At 36.8% G+C, this 23,616-nt stretch overlaps 1 protein-coding gene across 1 annotated transcript in view; it reads left to right on the top strand.

Moving 5' to 3' along the window:
• Positions 1-23,616, top strand: part of LOC133580575 (MAGUK p55 subfamily member 7-like) — a 140,044-nt gene that overhangs the window by 88,437 nt on the left and 27,991 nt on the right. The window contains exons 9-11 of the mRNA XM_061934869.1: positions 1,284-1,480; positions 1,556-1,614; positions 6,868-6,921. Coding sequence (XP_061790853.1) covers positions 1,284-1,480; positions 1,556-1,614; positions 6,868-6,921 — 310 coding nt within the window. The remainder of the gene's footprint in view (positions 1-1,283; positions 1,481-1,555; positions 1,615-6,867; positions 6,922-23,616) is intronic.

The following is a 23,616-nucleotide window of genomic DNA, read 5'->3' on the forward strand; positions in this document are numbered from 1 at the left end:
TACAAAGTGGAAAAGTGTCCTGTGGTCTGACGAGTCCACATTTCAAATTGTTTTTGGAAACTGTGGACGTCGTGTTCTCCGGACCAAAGAGGAAAAGAACCATCCGGATTGTTATAGGCGCAAAGTTGAAAAGCCAGCATCTGTGATGGTATGGGGGTGTATTAGTGCCCAAGACATGGGTAACTTACACATCTGTGAAGGCGCCATTAATGCTGAAAGGTACATACAAATTTTGAAGCAACTTTTGTTGCCATCCAAGCAACTTTATCATGGACGCCCCTGCTTATTTCAGGAAGTATTTCAGGAACACTTCAGAAAACCATTGTCAGTAACTACAGTTTGTCGCTACATCTGTAAGTGCAAGTTAAAACTCTACTGCAGACTCTTTGGTCCGGAGGACACGACGTCCACAGTTTCCAAAAACAATTGGAAATGTGGAGTCGTCAGATCACAGAACACTTTTCCACTTTGTATCAGTCCATCTTAGATGAGCTCGGGCCCGGCAAAGCCGGCGGCGTTTCTGGGTGTTGTTGATAAATGGCTTTCGCTTTGCACTTAGTAGAGACAAACCGTTATTACTGACAGTGGTTTTCTGAAGTGTTCCTGAGCCCATGTGGTGATATCCTTTACACACTGACGGCGCTTTTTGATGTAGTACCGCCTGAGGCATCGAAGGTCACGGGCATTCAATGTTGGTTTTCAGCCTTGCTGCTTACGTGCAGTGTTTTCTCCCGATTCTCCGAACCTTTTGATGATATTACGGACCGTAGATGGTGAAATCCCTAAATTCCTTGCAATAGCTGGTTGAGAAATGCTGTCCTTAAACAATTTGCTCACGCATTCGTTCACAAAGCGGTGACCCTCGCCCCGTCCTTGTTTGTGAACGACTGCTTTTATACCCAATCATGGCGCCCACCTGTTCCCAATGAGCCTGTCCACCTGTGGGATGTTCCAAATAAGTGGTTGATGAGCATTCCTCAACGTTCTCAGTCTTTTTTGCCACTTGTGCCAGCTTTTTTGAAACGCGTTGCAGGCATCAAATTCCAAATGAGCTAATACTTGCAAAACATAAGTCTTTGCAGTCTATTCAATTGAATATAGGTTGAAAAGGATTTGCGTATCATTGTATTCTGTTTTTATTTACCATTTACACAGCGTGCCGTCTTCATTGGTGTTAGTTTTCGTAATTCATCTGCATGGATACATTATTAATGCATTTTGTGATTAATCATCCGAGTTATTATCATTTCAAAAAGCCGACATGATTTATTTTCCCCCCCTAGTTGTTTGTAAGAGCTCTCTTTGACTACGACCCAAATGAGGATCCGGCTGTGCCGTGCAAGGACGCAGCGATCGCCTTTAAAAGAGGCGACATCCTGCAGATTGCCACCATGGAGGATGACGCCTGGTGGCAGGCTTGCCCCGTCGGTGGCGACAACACCCGAGCGGGACTCATCCCCTCACAGCCGCTCCAAGAGAGGTGATGCATTATTCGGTATTTTGGACCCCACAAAAAAAAATCCACAAACCCCTGATTTGATTTATGGTCCTACAGAAGAGTTGCACTGCAGCGACCCAAAGCCCTGTTCCAGCCCGAGCAAGTCAAAGCAACAGGTGATCTTTTTTTTTTTTTTTTTCCCACAAAAGAGCCAAGGACCTTTTTAAAAGGCCACCAATAAACATACCGTAGCCTGGTTTTGTGAGGGTCAGAAGGTCACAGTCAAGGCAGGGACGTGCGGTCAGGCCTGAACAAACAGAAAAAAATGACATAAAATAAATATTTGTTCATGTAACTGCTTTATTATCAGGGATTTGTTTAAAATTTACATTTTAACTGATACTAGTACCAAATCAGTACTTGAAAAACATTTTTAGTGCTTAAACAGGTCCCAAACCGGTACATTAAAAAATAGAAAACATGCAAATTTTTGCTAAATAAATAAATAAATGAAGTGAAGTGAATTATATTTATATAGCGCTTTTCTCTAGTGACTCAAAGCGCTTTTACATAGTGAAACCCAATATCTAAGTTACATTTAAACCAGTGTGGGAGGCACTGGGATCAGGTGGGTAAAGTGTATTGCCCAAGGACACAACGACAGTGACTGGGATGGCGAAAGCGGGAATCGAACCTGGAACCCATTGGCGTTGTTAGGCCTATTTTAGGGGGGCTCAAGCCCCCCTAAAATATTCTTAAGCCCCCCTAAATAATTTGGTGTTATATATATATTTTTTTTTTTTACAAATACATATTCATTATAAAGTGGCCCAAATATGAGTTTAAATAAATAATCATATAACCTGTTATTATTCACTCAGTTTCCCCTCACTTCGTAGCGTAAGGTAGAGAGCCCCTTTAGTGCGTCGGTGTCCAATCCATTCCACTTGTTCATATAGAAAATGTCCACATCACTCAAATTCCAGTCCGCATTTTCTCTGCGACCTTTTTTGCGGTCCTGCAAGTGTACGAAGCACATTATCTTCCTTTACAATGAGTAAAGCTGCACGAAACCTTGTGTGTGCAATTGTAAATCATTTAGTTTTTAAGTTTTGTGTTTCTTGTAGAATCTATATAAAGTAATATACATTAGCCTATTGTTAAAATAATAAAAAAAACATCATTAAATATATTTGTTTTATTGTATTGTTACATTAATAGCTGTTGTATTATTATAGGATGGCTTGTTAAACATTTCATAGGATTTTCAGAGGGAGGAAAAACCAAGACATTTAATATAAAATGTAAAATGAATAAATAAATAAAAAGAAAAAGAAAAGAAATGGTTAAAAGCCATCGTCCCGTGGAGCATTTCATTTCGTCCCGTGCATTTTTTTTAAATAATAATAATAACAATGAATAATTTCTAAGTCTTTGTTAGCCGTTTGTGAAGTTTTGTGCTCGTGCGTAACGTTCGCTCGCATTCTGTGCATCTCCTGGGGGCTAAGCCCCCCCTGTCCTTAAAAGCTGGTGACGCCCCTGCTGGAACCCTCAAGTTGCTGGCACGACCACTCTACCAACTGAGCTAAAGTTAAAGTTAAAGTCCCAACGATAGTCACACACACACACACACACGAGACGTGGTGAAATGACCCATCCCCATGTTCAGGTGAGGTAAGGGGAGCAGTGAGCAGCAGAGATGGCCACGCCCGGGAATCATTTTGGTGATTTAACCCCCAATTCCAAGCCTTGCTGCCGAGTGCCAAGCAGGGAGGCGACGGGTCCCGTTTTTTATCGTCTTTGGTACGACTCGGTCCGGGGTTTGAACTCACGACCTTCCCGGTCTCAGGGCGGACACTCTAACCACAAGGCCACTGAGCCTAATAGATAGTATTTCCATTATTTCCATAATAATAATAATAATGGATTTTATTTGTAAAAGCACTTTACATTAAGCAAACAACCTCAAAGTGCTACAGTGCATTTAAAAAAAAAAAAAAAAAAAAAAAACTAGAACATCCTATACATCTATTTTTATATCGCTCTTTTTATCTTTGGTATGAACATTATTATGTAAACTCAAAGTTATTATTACTTTTTTTGGTTCTTTGTTGTTGCTCTTTTTGTATTACAACATTTTATTATTTGATCATGTTGTACTGCATTGTAATCTTTTGTTTTGTGATTGTGTGGTGTTTTTGCCTGGACCCCAGGAAGAATAGTCTCCACTGCGGTGTAGACTAATGGGGATCCTTAATAAACTAAACTAAACTAAACTAGAACTAGCACACATACATCTAAAAAAAAAGGCTTTTTTTTAAAAGAAGGGTTTTAAGCCTTTTTTAAAAGCGTCCACAGTCTGTGGTGCCCTCAGGTGGTCAGGGAGAGCGTTCCACAGACTGGGAGCGGCGGAGCAGTCAGCTTCCTGCAGTCTATATGGTCGGGAAATGTACACATTTTGAGATTTAACCTTAAGAAAATTATTTGAAAAAGGGATCAAAAGGAGTAAAAATGCATTTCTTTCAATATGCATCATAACAAAAAGGGTAATACTAAAAAAAACTGACTTTTACACACAAGCTATGGAGATGATATCAGTAGAAAAAACTGCATTTAGCTTAGATAATAATGAGTCATATATTGGAATATGGGATCCATTATTTACATTTGTTTTAACTATTAAATAAACCTAAAATATGACTTATTTGATATATTCGTGGAAAATATTGGACACAATGTGTGAACTATTGTTCATTTTTTAAATGTTTTTATTTTTTTTAAATAAATGGCTGTGATGATAATGTCAATGAGGGATTTTTAATCACTGCTATGTAGGAATTCTTATTAATATTCATACTGTTGTTGGTTTTGGAATTGGAATTGTGTTATTATGGTGTTATTGTGTATTATTTTGTTGGATTGATTAATACCATTTAAACATTTGTTTTTTTATCAAATAGCATAGAATTCGCAAAAAAGTTAGCACTTTATTGTTAGCATGCTAAAGTTAGCACACTAATAGTTAACAGCTGTCACATACCAAGTTATATGACTCTCGGGTAAACGGTAGCAAAATTAGCTCATAAAACTAGCACTTTAATGCAAATATGCATACAGTTAGCATGTTTTAAATACCAAGTTATACAACTGTAAGGTGTATGGCTGCGGAATTAAGACAAAAAAAGTGTAACATTAGCAAAAAAAAGGTTAGCCCTGTGATGTTAGCATGCTAACATTAACACGCTAACAGTTAACATGTGCGTAGAACAAACTTGAAAACAAAAGAACTAACACAAAGGCAAAACTATGGACATGTAACAAAAAAACACTTACTGTGACCAAAAAGAACGGCATGGACTATGATATCAGGTAACGTGAGTAGCATGGGATAAACAGGGGTAACAGCGTTAATGTCGCCAGACCGACCAACTGAAAAAGACAGGCTTAAAAAACAGTGACATGATTAACACAGGTGCGTGTGTCCAAATGAGCAAACAGGTGAAACTAATGGGTAACCATGGAAACAAAACAAGGGAGTGAAAAAGCAGGAACTAAGTGTCCAAATACCAAACAGGACATAACTAAAACAAAACATGATCAAAAGACATGACATTGCTGGGTATTGTGGCCAAACAGCTCAGTTTTTGTTTCATCTGACATCACATGGACAAAGATAAGACCTTCTGGAGGAAAGTACTGTGGTCAGATGAAACAAAAATTTGTTTCATCTGACCACAGAACTTTCAGATGAAACAAAAATGTGTTTCATCTGACATCACATGGACAAAGATTAGACCTTCTGGAGGAACGTTCTGTGGTCAGATGAAACAAAAATTTGTTTCATCTGACATCACATGGACAAAGATAAGACCTTCTGGAGGAAAGTTCTGTGGTCAGATGAAACAAAAATGGAGCTGTTTGGTCACAATACCCAGCAATATGTTTGGAGGAGAAAAAGTGAGGCCTTTAATCCCAGGAACATCATGCCTACCGTCAAGCATGGTGGTGGTAGTATTATGCTCTGAGCCTGTTTTGCTGCCAATGGAACTGGTGCTTTACAGAGAGTAAATGGGACAAGGAAAAAGGAGGATTACCTCCAAATTCTTCAGGACAACCGGAGGTTGGGTCTTGGGCGCAGTTGGGTTTTCCAACAGGACAATGACCCCCAAACACATGTCAAAAGTGGTAAAGGAATGGCTAAATGAAGGTTTTAGAATGGCCTTCCCAAAGTCCTGACTTAAAACGTGTGGACAATGCTGAAGAAACAAGTCTATGTCAGAAAAACCGACAAATTTAGCTGAACTGCACCAATTTTGTCAAGAGGAGTGGTCAAAAATTCAAGCAGAAGCTTGTGGATGGCTACCAAAAGCGCCTTATTGCAGTGAAACTTGCCAATGGACATGTAAGCAAATATTAACATTGCTGTATGTATACTTTTGACCCAGCAGATTTTCAGTAGACCCATAATAAATTCATAAAAAAAAACAACTTCATGAATGTTATTTAGTGACCAACAAGTATGTGCTCCAATCACTCTATCACAAAAAAAAGTTGTAGAAATGATTGGAAACTCAAGACAGCCATGACATTATGTTCTTTACAAGTGTATGTCAACTTTTGACCACGACTGTATAAAGGGGAGCGTTTAGTGGCAGCAGCACGTGGAGACACTGGTCAACAAAAAATAAATTGGTGCGCTGAAACAACAATTGAGCAGCAGATTTGCTCACATTTTCAGTAGACTCATAATAAATTCATAAAAGAACCAAACTTCATGAATGTTTTTTTTTGTGACCAACTAGTATGTGCTCCAATCACTCAATAAGAGTTGTAGAAATGATTGGAAACTCAAAACAGCCATGACATTATGTTCTTTACAAGTGTATGTCAACTTTTGACCACCACTGTATAAAAGGGAGCGATTAGTGGCAGCAGCAGGTGGAGACACTGGTCAACAAAAAATAAATTGGTGCTCTGAAACAACAATTGAGCAGCAGATTTGGTCACATTTTCAGTAGACCCATAATAAATTGATAAAAGAACCAAACTTCATGAATGTTTTTTTTTTGTGACCAACTAGTATGTGCTCCAATCACTCAATAAGAGTTGTAGAAATGATTGGAAACTCAAAACAGCCACGACATTATGGTCTTTACAAGTGTATGCAAACTTTTGATCTATTTAGTTTTTGGATGATATCACGATCCATGCCCGCCAAACTTGTTCCCACCTCACTTTTCCAAATCGTAGAACATTCCGTTGCATGTTTCAACCGCTCCGTAAGCTGGTTATTAATCTTTTTTTTCAATTCTGGATACCATTCCTAAATCCGACTATTATTTAAATTTCCAAAGCAAAATAGTTGTACGTATGATTTAGACCATGTGCTAATACTCTGGGCATGAAATCTCATGGTTTTCCCTCTCTAGTTTTTCCAGTGGAGGAGGATGTCGACTACGGTGCTATAACTGGAATCCACATCGGTGAGATGTTTGACTTGTTCCACATAAATCCCTCTGATACTGGAAAGAGTACTGGTGTTTAAAAAAAAAAAAAAAAAAAAAAACACGACACACTTGAGGCAATTGGACATGACAACTCAACAACAACGGCCACCAAGAAAAACAGATACATTGGGATCATATCTGATGAAGCATGTTTTTATGGGTTTAATGATTTAAAGGAACCGGAGAAAATAAAAAAAAATGTGGTTTGAGCAGTAGAGATTTCTTCAAGAATGCAAGGGAAGCTCAGCTAACATAAAAAGACTAGATTTTCGGAAAGAAAAAAATACTAAAACTAGTTAAATAATAATTTTACTTAATAAGACATCCTAAATTAATTGTACAAACCCCATTTCCATATGAGTTGGGAAATTGTGTTAGATGTATATATAAACATAATACAATGATTTGCAAATCCTTTTCAACCCATATTCAGTTGAATATGCTACAAAGACAAGATATTTGATGTTCAAACTCATAAACTTTTTTTTTTTTTTTTGCAAATAATAATTAACTTAGAATTTCATGGCTGCAACACGTGCCAAAGTAGTTGTGAAAGGGCATGTTCACCACTGTGTCATGGCCTTTCCTTTTAACAACACTCAGTAAACGTTTGGGAACTGAGGAGACCAAATTTTTGAAGCTTCTCAGGTGGAATTCTTTCCCATTCTTGCTTGATGTACAGCTTAAGTTGTTCAACAGTCCGGGGGTCTCCGTTGTGGTATTTTAGGCTTCATAATGCGCCACACATTTTCAATGGGAGACAGGTCTGGACTACAGGCATGCCAGTCTAGTACCCGCACTATTTTACTGTGAAGCCACGTTGATGTAACACGTGGCTTGGCATTGTCTTGCTGAAATAAGCAGGGGCGTCCATGGTAACGTTGCTTAGATGGCAGCATATGTTGCTCCAAAACCTGTATGTACCTTTCAGCATTAATGGTGCCTTCACAGATGTGTAAGTTACCCATGTCTTGGGCACTAATGCACCCCCATAACAACACACATGCTGGCTTTTCAACTTTGCGCCTAAAACAATCCGGATGCTTCTTTTCCTCTTTGGTCCGGAGGACACGACGTCCACAGTTTCCAAAAACAATTTGAAATGTGCACTCGTCAGACCACAGAACACTTTTCCACTTTGTATCAGTCCATCTTAGATGAGCTCAGGCCCAGCGAAGCAGAAAGCGTTTCTGGGTGTTGTTGATAAACGGTTTTCGCCTTGCATAGGAGAGTTTTAACTTGCACTTACAGATGTAGCGACTAACTGTAGTTACTGACAGTGGGTTTCTGAAGTGTTCCTGAGCCCATGTGGTGATATCCTTTACACACTGATGTCGCTTGTTGATGCAGTACAGCCTGAGGGATCGAAGGTCACGGGGCATAGCTGCTTACGTGCAGTGATTTCTCCAGATTCTCTGAACCCTTTGATGATATTACGGACCGTAGATGGTGAAATCCCTAAATTCCTTGCAATAGCTGGTGGAGAAAGGTTTTTCTTAAACTGTTCAACAATTTGCTCACGCATTTGTTGACAAAGTGGTGACCCTCGCCCCGTCCTTGTTTGTGAATGACTGAGCATTTCATGGAATCTACTTTTATACCCAATCATGGCACCCACCTGTTCCCAATTTGCCTGTTCACCTGTGGGATGTTCCAAATAAGTGTTTGATAAGCATTCCTCAACTTTATCAGTATTTATTGCCACCTTTCCCAACTTCTTTGTCACGTGTTGCTGGCATCAAATTCTAAAGTTAATGATTATTTGCACAAAAAAAAAAATGTTTATCAGTTTGAACATCAAATATGTTGTCTTTGTAGCATATTCAACTGAATATGGGTTGAAAATGATTTGCAAATCATTGTATTCTGTTTATATTTACATCTAACACAATTTCCCAACTCATATGGAAACGGGGTTTGTGTATCTAGATATTAGTAGGTTTTTTAGAACAGAAATTAGTATTTTATTCTGAAAACCAGCATTATTCAACTTGCATTTCTTTAATTAGGCATCTTCAATATGTTCCAGAATATACAAACAAGATTTTTACACTTTTCTTTAGAATCAGCTGCTTTTGCAAGGTTCATTTATTGTGGTTAAACACTGTTGAGGCTGAGTGTCCATTGACTTCAAAGGGGGAGCATAGAGTGGGTGGTTCCACTGCAGCCAAACTGGGCAATCAGTGATTAATGTCAGAGGTTCAATCTCCAATTGTCAGAAAAATAAGTGAATCAGGGTGTGGTGGGGGGGGCGTGGCCTGCGGACCTGCAGCGAAGCGGGGTGTGTCAGCATCGGCTTCGAGATTAGTGACAGGTGCGTAGATGACACAGCTTTGAGTGTTTGTCCGATCACCTGTCGCTCTGTTAAAGGCAGCAGTCGGGAAGGAGAGGAGGTTGTTGATGGTGGAGAACGAGCGACAGAAACTTTAACATTATTGCAAAATAAATCCTAGTTCGCAAAAATGAACATGGCTGTCATGTCCGTCATTGGTGGTCCGGAGAACCCGGAGGAGGAAGACCTCCACACAGCGATATTGAAACAGGGTTGTGCCGATACCAATATTTTAGTACCGGTACCGGTACCAAAAATGTATTTCGATACTTTTTGGTACTTATCTATGTAAGGGGGACCACAAAAAAATGGCATTTTTGGCTTTATTTTAACAAAAAATCTTAGGGTAGGTAGGTCTTTATTGTAAGTTAAGTACAACGAAACTTTGTCTTCAGCACAAACCCGTTCAAAATGAGACAAACAAACACCACAAGGCGCCCCCGTAAAAGACGGGAAAAAGGTAAACGCTGGGGAAGGGTGAGTACAAAAATACAATCTAGACTGGAGTGGGGAAAAAACCTCCGTAGCAAAGCACATATACATATTACAACGTACATCTCCAGATATCTAGGAACAGAGGGGGGGAGTGGGGGGCCACAGTGGCAGGCTGCAGCTCTTCAGGTGCTATCCAGCCGTCCATCACCCCAAAGGGAATCGCGTCGAAGGCGTTGGATTGGGGGCAGGGTATGTGGGTGTGGCGTATATTTTTTGTGGGTACATTAAACATATGTTTCTTATTGCAAGTTTGTCCTTAAATAAAATAGTGAAGATACAAGACAACTTGTATTTTAGTAGTAAGTAAGCAAACAAAGGCTCTTAATTTAGCTGCTGACATATGCAGTAACATATTGTGTTATTTATCAATCTATTATTTTGTCAAAATTATGAGGGACAAACTGTAAAAATTGATTATTAATCCACTTGTTCATTTACTGTTAATATCTGCTTATTTTCCGTTTCAACATGTTCTATCTACACTTCTGTTAAAATGTAATAATCACTTATTCTTCTGTTGTTTGGATGCTTTTTGTTAGTTTTGGATGATACCACAAATTTAGGTATCGATCCGATACCAAGTAGTTACAGGATCATACATTGGTCATATTCAAAGTCCTCATGTGTCCAGGGATGTATTTCCTGAGTTAATAAAGTAAAAATATATGTTTCTCAGTTATGGTCCGTATGGGCCACAGTTGTAATACATTTTTCCACCACTTGTGGCAGTAATGACAATATCAAACAGAAGAAGTCTGGAGCTAAAAGGCATAGGGGAAGTTTCTTAAGCGCAAAAATTATGACAAAAGTGGTGAAGCTGGATTTAAATTTGAACTTTAATTCTATTGACAGTTTGGTTAAGAAAAAAAATTATTATTATTTATCATTAATTTAGTTGCAATACAGAATTGCAAGCAAGACTAGTGTTTCTTAACCATAGGGCCAGGGCCCAATGTTGCGTATAAAAGCAGCTTCCAAGAAATGCTCAGTCGTTTGTGAACAAATCAAGAGCAAATTGTTGAACAGTTTAAGAACAACATTTCTCAACCAGCTATTGCAAAGCATTTAGGGATTTCACCATCTACGGTCCGTAATATCATCAAAAGGTTCAGAGAATCTGGAGAAATCACTGCACGTAAGCGATGATATTACGGACTTTCGATCCCTCAGGCGGTACTGCATCAAAAAGCGACATCCGTGTGTAAAGGATATCACCACATGGGCTCAGGAACACTTCAGAAAACCACTGTCAGTAACTACAGTTGGTCGCTACATATGTAAGTGCAAGTTAAAACTCGACTATGCAAAGCCGAAGCCATTTATCAACAACACCCAGAAACGCCGCCGGCTTCGCTCGGCCTGAGCTAATGTAAGTTGGACTGATGCAAAGTGGAAAAGTGTTCTGTGGTCTGACGAGTTCACATTTCAAATTGTTTTTGGAAACTGTGGATGTCAAAGAAGAAAAGAACCATCCGGATTGTTCTAGGTGCAAAGTTGAAAAGCCAGCATCTGTGATGGTATGGGGGTGTATTAGTGCCCAAGACATGGGTAACTTACACATCTGTGAAGGCACCATTAATGCTGAAAGGTACATACAGGTTTTGGAGCATCCAAGCAACGTTATCATGGACGCCCCTGCTTATTTCAGCAAGACAATGCCAAGCCACGTGTTACAACAGCGTGGCTTCATAGTAAAAGAGTGCGGGTACTAGACTGGCCTGCCTGTAGTCCAGACCTGTCTCCCATTGAAAATGTGTGGCGCATTATGAAGCCTAAAATACCACAACTAAGACCCCCGGACTGTTGAACAACTTAAGCTGTACATCAAGCAAGAATGGGAAAGAATTCCACCTGAGAAGCTTAAAAAATGTGGTCTCCTCAGTTCCCAAACGTTTACTGAGTGTTGTTAAAAGGAAAGGCCATGTAACACATATGCCAACTTTTTTGCAATGACTCAGGATTGAATTCAAAGTCTCCCTACTAACCCACCAGTGCCTCCATGGAAATGCCCCACCTCTACCTCAAAGAACTACTCACCCCCAAAACCTCCACACGACACCTCCGCTCCAACCTCCGAGGACAAAGCTACGAACAATGGGAGACCGGGCTTTCTGCTCCGCCGCTCCCAACGAAACGCGCTTAAGCGGGAAAACACGTCGTCTTTAATAATAATAATAATAATTGATTTTATTTGTAAAAAAAAAAAAAAGAAGCACTTTACATTGAATAAACAACCTCAAAGTGCTACAGTGTATTAATAAAATAAAAATAAAAAGATAATAAAAAATATAAAAAATAAAACTAGAACAGCCAAAAAGCTAGAACTAGTATGCTTTTTTTTTTTTTAAAAGAAGGGTTTTTAAGCCTTTTTTAAAAGCATTCACAGTCTGTGGTGCCCTCAGGTGGTCAGGAAAAGCGTTCCACAGACACTAATATACAGGTAAAAGCCAGTAAATTAGAATTTTTTGAAAAACTTGATTTATTTCAGTAATTGCATTCAAAAGGTGTAACTTGTACATTATATTTATTCATTGCACACAGACTGATGCATTCAAATGTTTATTTCATTTAATTTTGATGATTTGAAGTGGCAACAAATGAAAATCCAAAATTCCGTGTGTCACAAAATTAGAATAATACTTAAGGCTAATACAAAAAAGGGATTTTTAGAAATGTTGGCCAACTGAAAAGTATGAAAATGAAAAATATGAGCATGTACAATACTCAATACTTGGTTGGAGCTCCTTTTGCCTCAATTACTGCGTTAATGCGGCGTGGCATGGAGTCGATGAGTTTCTGGCACTGCTCAGGTGTTATGAGAGCCCAGGTTGCTCTGATAGTGGCCTTCAACTCTTCTGCGTTTTTGGGTCTGGCATTCTGCATCTTCCTTTTCACAATACCCCACAGATTTTCTATGGGGCTAAGGTCAGGGGAGTTGGCGGGCCAATTTAGAACAGAAATACCATGGTCCGTAAACCAGGCACGGGTAGATTTTGCTCTGTGTGCAGGCGCCAAGTCCTGTTGGAACTTGAAATCTCCATCTCCATAGAGCAGGTCAGCAGCAGGAAGCATGAAGTGCTCTAAAACTTGCTGGTAGACGGCTGCGTTGACCCTGGATCTCAGGAAACAGAGTGGACCGACACCAGCAGATGACATGGCACCCCAAACCATCACTGATGGTGGAAACTTTACACTAGACTTCAGGCAACGTGGATCCTGTGCCTCTCCTGTCTTCCTCCAGACTCTGGGACCTCGATTTCCAAAGGAAATGCAAAATTTGCATGGTTGGGTGATGGTTTGGGGTGCCATGTCATCTGCTGGTGTCGGTCCACTCTGTTTCCTGAGATCCAGGGTCAACGCAGCCGTCTACCAGCAAGTTTTAGAGCACTTCATGCTTCCTGCTGCTGACCTGCTCTATGGAGATGGAGATTTCAAGTTCCAACAGGACTTGGCGCCTGCACACAGCGCAAAATCTACCCGTGCCTGGTTTACGGACCATGGTATTTCTGTTCTAAATTGGCCCGCCAACTCCCCTGACCTTAGCCCCATAGAAAATCTGTGGGGTATTGTAAAAAGGAAGATGCAGAATGCCAGACCCAAAAACGCAGAAGAGTTGAAGGCCACTATCAGAGCAACCTGGGCTCTCATAACACCTGAGCAGTGCCAGAAACTCATCGACTCCATGCCACGCCGCATTAACGCAGTAATTGAGGCAAAAGGAGCTCCAACCAAGTATTGAGTATTGTACATGCTCATATTTTTCATTTTCATACTTTTCAGTTGGCCAACATTTCTAAAAATCCCTTTTTTGTATTAGCCTTAAGTAATATTCTAATTTTGTGACACACGGAATTTTGGATTTTCATTTGTTGCCACTTCAAATCATCAAAATTAAATGAAATAAACATTTGAATGCATCAGTCTGTGTGCAATGAATAAATATAATGTACAAGTTACACCTTTTGAATGCAATTACTGAAATAAATCAAGTTTTTCAAAATATTCTAATTTACTGGCTTTTACCTGTAGACACTTACATCATGAGTTGCCTTCATTATAACACTTTTATAAGACTTTTAAAATAATTTTGATAGTAGGCTAATTTAGCTAATATAGACACTTACATCATGTGTTGCCTTCATTATAACACTTATACAAGACTTTTAAAGTCATTTTGATAGTAGGCTAATATAGCTAATATAGACACTTACACCATGTTTTGCCTTCATTATAACACTTTTATAAGACTTTTAAAGTCATTTTGATAGTAGGCTAATAGAGACACTTACATTATGTGTTGCCTTCATTGTACCACTTATATAAGATTTTTAAAGCCATTTTGATAGTAGGCTAATAGAGACACTTACATCATGTGTTGCCTTCATTATAACACTTATACAAGACTTTTAAAGTCATTTTGATAGTAGGCTAATATAGCTAATATAGACACTTACATCATGTGTTGCCTTCATTATAACACTTATACAAGACTTTTAAAGTCATTTTGATAGTAGGCTAATATAGCCAATATTGACGCTTACATCATATGTTGCCTTCAATATAGCACTTATACGAGACGTTTAAAGTCATTTTGATAGAAGGCTAATATAGACACTTACATCATGTGTTGCCTTCATTATAACACTTATATAAGACGTTTAAAGTCATTTTGATAGTAGGCTAATATAGCTAATATAGACACTTAAGTCATATGTTGCCTTCATTATAACAATTACCGGTATATAATACTTTTAAAGTCATTTTGATAGTAAGCTAATATAGACACTGACATCATGTGTTGCCTTCGTTACTGTGAATGCTTTTTAAAAAAAGGCTTAAAAACCCTTCTTTTAAAAAAAAAAATGCATACTAGTTCTAGCTTTTTGGCTGTTCTAGTTTTTATTTTTTATATTTTTTATTATCTTTTTATTTTTATTTTATTAATACACTGTAGCACTTTGAGGTTGTTTACTCAATGTAAAGTGCTTTTTTTTTTTTTTTTTACAAATAAAATCTATTATTATTATTATTATTATTAAAGACGAGGTGTTTTCCCGCTTAAGCGCGTTTCGTTGGAAGAAATAAGGGCGACTTTGAGCCGCGTTCCACGTAAACAAACACTTGCCGCACGGGGAAGGAAACAGACAGAGATGCTTACAAAGTCAAATTACGGTCCATGTCGAAGCGAGCCTGGCATCGCCCGCTCAGAAGTCGTTAACGTCATGAAAAGCCGGCGTGCCGACAAAGACGGGCCAAAACCACAGGCGCATGGCAGACGCTGGTTGTCAGAAGGCGTACAAATCACCCTTGGCACACTATTCTGGGGGGCCCGATCCCCCTCTTGTCATTTTATGCGCTGTGGCTTTTTTTTTTTTTTTTTTTTTTTTTTGTGGCTAACAGTGCTGAATCAACATGCTGCTTAACAACAGATTTAGGCTTGACATCATATCATGAATCCATCATTCAATAAGCCACTTTTCTTTTATCCCGACCGTCCTCTTGCTACCGTCCACAAACTACAAGAAGTTTCCGAATATAAAAAAAAGATGTTAAGTTAACCTGAACAACATATGAACTTGAAGTGCCATCCCATTCCTAACCCATAGGGGTTCGGTATGATCTCGGACCACCTTTTGCAGCTATTACAGCTTCAGCTCCTCTGGGAAGGCTGTCCACAAGGTTGCCGAGTGTGTTTATAGGAATTTTCCACCATTCTTCCAAAAGTGCGTTGGTGAGGTCACACACTGATGTTGGTGGAGAAGTCTCTGTTCTAATTCATCAGGTTCAGGTCAGGACTCTGAGCAGGCCAGTCAAGCTCATCCAGTCGTGTTGGAAGAGGAAGGGGCTCGCTCCAAACTGTTCCCATAAGCTTGGGAGCATGGAATTGTCCAAAATGTTTTTGGTATCCTGGAGCATTCAAAGTTCCTTTCACCATAATTCCTCCTCCACCAAATTTCACACTCGGCACAATGCAGTCTGAAATGTAGCGTTCTCCTGGCAACCCGTTTTGTCCATCAGATTGCCAGATGGAAAAGCGTGAGTCATCACTCCAGAGGAGGCGTCGCCACTGCATCCCACACTTTGTATCGGACTTGGTGATGTATGGCTTAGATGCAGCTGCTCGGCTATGGAAACCCGTTCCTTGAAGCTGTCTGCGTACTGTACGTGGGCTAATTGGAAGGTCGCAAGACGTTTGGAGCTCTGTAGCAACTGACTGAGCAGAAAGTCTTTGCACTATGCGCTTCAGCATCCGCTGACCCCTCTCTTGTCAGTGTACGTGGCCTACCACTTGGTGGCTGAGTTGCTGTTGTTCCCAAACTCTTTCTTTTAAAGTCATTTTGACAGTAGGCTAATATAGCTAATATAGACACTTACATCATGTGTTGTCTTCATTATAACACTTATATAAGACTTTTGAATTAATTTTGATAGTAGGCTAATATAGCTAATATAGACACTTACATTATGTGTTGCCTTCATTATAACACTTATACAAGACTTTTAAAGTCATTTTGATAGTAGGCTAATATAGACACTTACATCATGTGTTGTCTTCATTATAACACTTATATAAGACTTTTGAAGTCATTTTGATAGTAGGCTAATATAGCTAATATAGACACTTACATCATGTGTTGCCTTCATTATAACACTTATACAAGACTTTTAAAGTCATTTTGATAGTAGGCTAATATAGCCAATATAGACACTTACACAATATGTTGCCTTCATTATAACACTTATATAAGACTTTTAAAGTAATTTTGATAATAGGCCAATACAGCTAATATAGACACTTACCTCATGTGTTGCCTTCATTATAACACTTATATAAGACTTTTAAAGTAATTTTGATAGTAGGCTAATATAGACACTTACATCATGTGTTGCCTTCATTATAACACTTATATAAGTCTTTTAAAGTCATTTTGATAGTAGGCTAATATAGACACTTACATCATGTGTTGCCTTCATTATAACACTTTTAGCAGACTTTTAAAGTCATTTTGATAGTAGGCTAATATAGACACTTACATCATGTGTTGCCTTCATTATAACACTTTAATAAGACTTTTAAAGTCATTTTGATAGTAGGCTAATATAGCTAATATAGACACTTACGTCATATGTTGCCTTCATTATAACACTTATATAAGACTTTTAAAGTCATTTTGATAGTAGGCTAATATAGACACTTACATCATGTGTTGCCTTCATTATAACACTTATATAAGACTTTTAAAGTCATTTTGATAGTAGGCTAATATAGACACTTACATCATGTGTTGCCTTCATTATAACACTTATATAAGACTTTTAAAGTCATTTTGATAGTAAGCTAATATAGACACTGACATCATGTGTTGCCTTCATTACAACACTTATACAAGACTTTTAAAGTAATTTTGATAGAAGGCTTATATAGACACTTACATAATGTGTTGCCTTCATTATAACACTTATATATGACTTTTAAAGTCATTTTGATAGTAGGCTAATATAGACACTTACACCATGTGTTGCCTTCATTATAACACTTATATAAGACTTTTAAAGTCATTTTGATAGTAGGCTAATATAGACACTTACATTATGTGTTGCCTTCATTATACCACTTATATAAGACTTTTAAAGTCATTTTGATAGTAGGCTAATATAGACACTTAAATCATGTCTTGCCTTCATAATAACATTATACAAGACTTTTAAAGTCATTTTGATAGTAGGCTAATATAGCTAATATAGACACTTACGTCATATGTTGCCTTCATTATAACAATTATATAAGACTTTTAAAGTCATTTTGATAGTAAGCTAATATAGACACTTACATCATGTGTGGCCTTCATTATAACACTTATATAAGACTTTTAAAGTCATTTTGATTGTAGGCTAATATAGACACTTACATCATGTGTTGCCTTCATTATAACACTTATACAAGACGTTTAAAGTCATTTTGATAGAAGGGTAATATAGACACTTACATCATGTGTTGCCTTCATTATAGCACTTTTAGCAGACTTTTAAAGTCATTTTGATAGTAGGCTAATATAGACACTTACATCATGTGTTGCCTTCATTATAACACTTATATAAGACTTTTAAAGTCATTTTGATAGTAGTCTAATATAGACACTTACATCATGTGTTGCCTTCATTATAACACTTATATAAGACTTTTGAAGTCATTTTGATAGTAGGCTAATATAGACACTTACATCATGTGTTGCCTTCATTATAACACTTATATAAGACTTTTAAAGTAATTTTGATAGTAGGCTAATATAGCTAATATAGACACTTAGGTCATATGTTGCCTTCATCATAACAATTATATAAGACTTTTAAAGTAATTTTGATAGTAAGCTAATATAGACACTGACATCATGTGTTGCCTTTGTTACAACACTTATACAAGACTTTTAAAGTCATTTTGATAGTAGGCTAATATAGCTAACATAGACACTTACACCATGTGTTGCCTTCATTTTAACACTTATATATGACTTTTAAAGTCATTTTGATAGTAGGCTAATATAGACACTTACATCATGTGTTGCCTTCATTATACCACTTTTATAAAATACTTTTAAAGCCATTTTGATAGTAGGCTAATATAGACACTTACATCATGTGTTGCCTTCATTATAACACTTATATAATACTTTAAAGTCATTTTGATAGTAGGCTAATAAAGCTAATATAGACACTTACATCATGTGTTGCATTCATTATAACACTTATACAAGACTTTTAAAGTCATTTTGATAGTAGGCTAATATAGACACTTACATCATGTGTTGCCTTCATTATAACACGTATATAAGACTTTTAAAGTCATTTTGATAGTAAGCTAATATAGACACTTACATCATGTGTTGCCTTCATTATAACACTTATATAAGACTTTTAAAGTCATTTTGATAGTAGGCTAATATAGACACTTACATCATGTGTTGCCTTCATTATAACACATATATAAGACTTTTAAAGTCATTTTGATAGTAAGCTAATATAGACACTTACATCATGTGTTGTCCCCATTATAACACTTATATAAGACTTTTAAAGTCATTTTGATAGTAGGCTAATATAGCTAATATAGACACTTACATCATGTGTTGCCTTCATTATAACACTTGTATAAGGATTTCAATTTTTTGTGGCTCCAGACATATTTTTGTTGTTGTATTTTTGGTCCAATATGGCTCTTTCAACATTTTGGGATGCCGACCCCTGGGTTAAGTGGAGGCTGGAGTCTAGTGTCTGCAATGCGATCGACAGGCGGTAAGAACGGGCTGCACCCCTCCTCTCCTCTTTTAAAGAGGACACATTATGCCTTTTTCCACAGTTTAAATCAGTTTCCAGGTCTCTATTATAAACTGGGGCAAAATACAGCACTCGCCCATGACAACACCCTCATGAAACAATGTTTTTCAGGGGGATGTCTGGTCTCAGGCAAGCGAGCCACCTTGGACTCTGGGCGTTGGCCAGGCAGGACCATGACTATTTTTAAATTAAATCCTCAAATTAGAGGAATTGATAGTATTGACACTTACATCATGTGTTGCCTTCATTATAACACTTATATAAGACTTTTAAAGTCATTTTCATAGTAGGCTAATATAGCTAATATAGACACTTACATTATGTGTTGCCTTCATTATACCACTTATATAAATGACTTTTAAAGTCATTTTGATAGTAGGCTAATATAGACACTTACATCATGTGTTGCCTTCATTATACCACTTATATAAGGCTTTTAAAGTAATTTTGATAGTAGGCTAATATAGACACTTACATCATGTGTTGCCTTCATTATAACACTTATATATGACTTTTAAAGTCATTTTGATAGTAGGCTAATATAGCTAATATAGACACTTACATTATGTGTTGCCTTCATTATACCACTTATATAAGACTTTTAAAGTCATTTTGATAGTAGGCTAATATAGACACTTACATCATGTGTTGCCTTCATTATAACACTTATATAAGACTTTTAAAGTCATTTTGATAGTAGGCTAATATAGACACTTACATCATGTGTTGACTTCATTATAACACTTATATAAGACTTTTAAAGTCATTTTGATAGTAGGCTAATACAGACACTTACATCATGTGTTGCCTTCATTATAACACTTATATAAGACTTTTAAAGTCATTTTGATAGTAGGCTAATATAGACACTTACATCATGTGTTGCCTTCATTATAACACTTATATAAGACTTTTAAAGTCATTTCGATAGTAGGCTAATACAGACAATTGCATCATGTGTTGCCTTCATTATAACACTTATATAAGACTTTTAAAGTCATTTTGATAGTAGGCTAATATAGACACTTACATCATGTGTTGCCTTCATTATAACACTTATATAAGACATTTAAAGTCATTTTGATAGTAGGCTAATATAGCTAATATAGCCACTTACACCATGTGTTGCCTTCATTATAACACTTATATATGACTTTTAAAGTCATTTTGATAGTAGGCTAATATAGCTAATATAGACACTTACATTATGTGTTGCCTTCATTATACCACTTATATAAGACTTTTAAAGTCATTTTGATAGTAGGCTAATATAGACACTTACATCATGTGTTGCCTTCATTACAACACTTATATAAGACTTTTAAAGTCATTTTGATAGTAGGCTAATATAGACACTTACATCATGTGTTGACTTCATTATAACACTTATATAAGACTTTTAAAGTCATTTTGATAGTAGGCTAATACAGACACTTACATCATGTGTTGCCTTCATTATAACACTTATATAAGACTTTTAAAGTCATTTTGATAGTAGGCTAATATAGACACTTACATCATGTGTTGCCTTCATTATAACACTTATATAAGACTTTTAAAGTCATTTTGATAGTAGGCTAATAAAGCCTACTATGCATATATATTTATATATATATGCACTGGTACCGGTACCAAAATGTATTTTGATACTTTTCTAAATAAAGGAGACCACAAAAAAATCTTAGGGTACATTAAACATATGTTTCTTATTGCAAGTTTGTCCTTACATAAAGTAGTGAACATACAAACTGAAGTGAATTATATTTATATAGCGCTTTTCTCTAGTGACTCAAAGAGCTTTTACATAGTGAAACCCAATATCTAAGTAACACCAGTGTGGGTGGCACCGGCAGCCGGTGGGTAAAGTGTCTTGCCCAAGGACACGACGGCAGTGACGAGGACGGCGGAGGCGGGGATCGAACCTGGAACCCTCAAATTGCTGGCACGGCCGCACTACCAACCGAGCTATGCTGCCAACAGAAGTGTAGATAGAACATGTTGAAACAGAAAATAAGCACATATTAACAGTAAATGAAAAAGTGGATTAATATCCCATCCATTTTCTACCGCTTGTCCCTCGTAATTTTAACAAAATGACACGATATGTTACTGCATACGTCAGCGGCTAAATTAGGAGCCTTTGTTTGTTTGCTTACTAATTATAGAGACGTTGTCTTGTATGTACACTATTTTATTTAAGGACAAACTTGCAATAATAAACATATGTTTAATGTGTAATAAGATGTTATGTTAAAATAAAGCCAATAATGACATTTCTTTGTGATTCCCGTTATTTTGAAAAGTATCGAAATACATTTTGGTACCGGTACCAAAATATTGGTATCGGGACAACCCTAGTATAGTATAGACACACACAAAATAACAAAAACCTTTGATAGTAGGCTAATATAGCCAATATAGACACTTACATCATGTGTTACCTTCATTATAACACTTATATAAGACTTTAAAAGTCATTTTGATAGTAGGCTAATACAGCTAATATATACACTTACATCATGTGTTGCCTTCATTATAACACTTATATAAGACTTTTGAAGTCATTTTGATAGTAGGCTAATATAGCTAATATAGACACTTACATCATGTGTTGCCTTCAATATAACACTTATATAAGACTTTTTTTAAAGTCATTTTGATAGTAGGCTAATATAGCTAATATAGACACTTACACCATTACCTTCATTATAAGACTTTTAAAGTCATTTTGATAGTAGGCTAATATAGACACTTACATCATGTGTTGCCTTCATTATAACACTTATATAAGACTTTTTTAAAGTCATTTTGATAGTAGGCTAATAACGCTAATATAGACACTTACTTCATGTGTTGTCTTCATTATAACACTTATATAAGACTTTTAAAGTCATTTTGATAGTAGGCTAATAACGCTAATATAGACGCTTACATCATGTGTTGTCTTCATTATAACACTTATATAAGACTTATAGTCATTTTGATAGTAGGCTAATATCGCTAGTATAGACACATCATGTGTTGCCTTCAATATAACACTTATATAAGACTTTTTTAAAGTCATTTTGATAGTAGGCTAATATAGCTAATATAGACACTTACACCATGTGTTGCCTTCATTATAACACTTTTATAAGACTTTTAAAGTCATTTTGATAGTAGGCTATTATAGCTAATACAGACACTTACATCATGTGTTGCCATCATTATAACACTTATATAAGACTTTTAAAGTCATTTTGATAGTAGGCTAATATAGACACTTACATCATGTGCTGCCTTCATTATAACACTTATACAAGACTTTTAAAGTCATTTTGATAGTTGGCTATTATAGCTAATACAGGCACTTACATCATGTGTTGCCTTCATTATAACACTTATATACGACTTTTTTAAAGTCATTTTGATAGTAGGCTATTATAACTAATACAGACACTTACATCATGTGTTGCCTTCATTTTAACACTTATATATGACTTTTAAAGTCATTTTGATAGTAGGCTACTATAGACACTTACATTATGTGTTGCCTTCATTATAACACTTATATAAGACTTTTAAAGCCATTTTGATAGTAGGCTAATATAGACACTTACATCATGTGTTGCCTTCATTATAACACTTATATAAGGCTTTTAATTTTTTGCGGCTCCAGACAGATTTGTTTTCCATATTTTTGGTCCAATATGGCTCTTTCAACGTTTTGGGATGCCGACCCCTGGTGTAGTGGTTCACGTAGAGGAGCTAACTTTTATCCAACTAACTGTGCCGTGTTGTTCCAGACCACAGCAAACATTGTAAAATGAACTACATTGTAATAACTCTATTAGAAGAAGACAGCCTGCCGTTTCCTGGACACACACATCTATACCTTTGGTCAGTAATTTCCAGGAGTTATCTCACCTTCTGAGTAGCCTCTGATTTACTAATGGTTTCTAATGTTGTAAAAATGTGTAGAATTTTAAATTGTCAACATTTCTGCCAACGAAGATTTTCTTCAGCCTGCGACACATTTAGTCATTTTGATAGTAGGCTACTATGGCTAATATAGACAATAACATCATGTGTTGCCTTCATTATAACACTTATATAAGACTTTTAAAGTCATTTTGATAGTAGGCTACTATAGCTAATATAGACACTTACATCATGTGTTGCCTTCATTATAACACTTATATAAGACTTTTAAAGTCGTTTTGATAGTAGGCTAATATAGCTAATATAGACACTTACGTCATGTGTTGCCGTCATTATAACACTTATATAAGACTTTTAAAGTCATTTTGATAGTAGGCTACTATAGCTAATATAGACACTTACGTCATGTGTTGCCTTCATTATAACACTTATATAAGACTTTTAAAGTCGTTTTGATAGGAGGCTAATATAGCTAATATAGACACTTACGTCATGTGTTGCCTTCATTATAACACTTATATAAGACTTTTAAAGTCGTTTTGATAGTAGGCTAATATAGCTAATATAGACACTTCCGTCATGTGTTGCCT

This window comes from Nerophis lumbriciformis, linkage group LG03, assembly GCF_033978685.3.
Source record: "Nerophis lumbriciformis linkage group LG03, RoL_Nlum_v2.1, whole genome shotgun sequence".
Lineage (NCBI taxonomy): Eukaryota > Metazoa > Chordata > Actinopteri > Syngnathiformes > Syngnathidae > Nerophis > Nerophis lumbriciformis.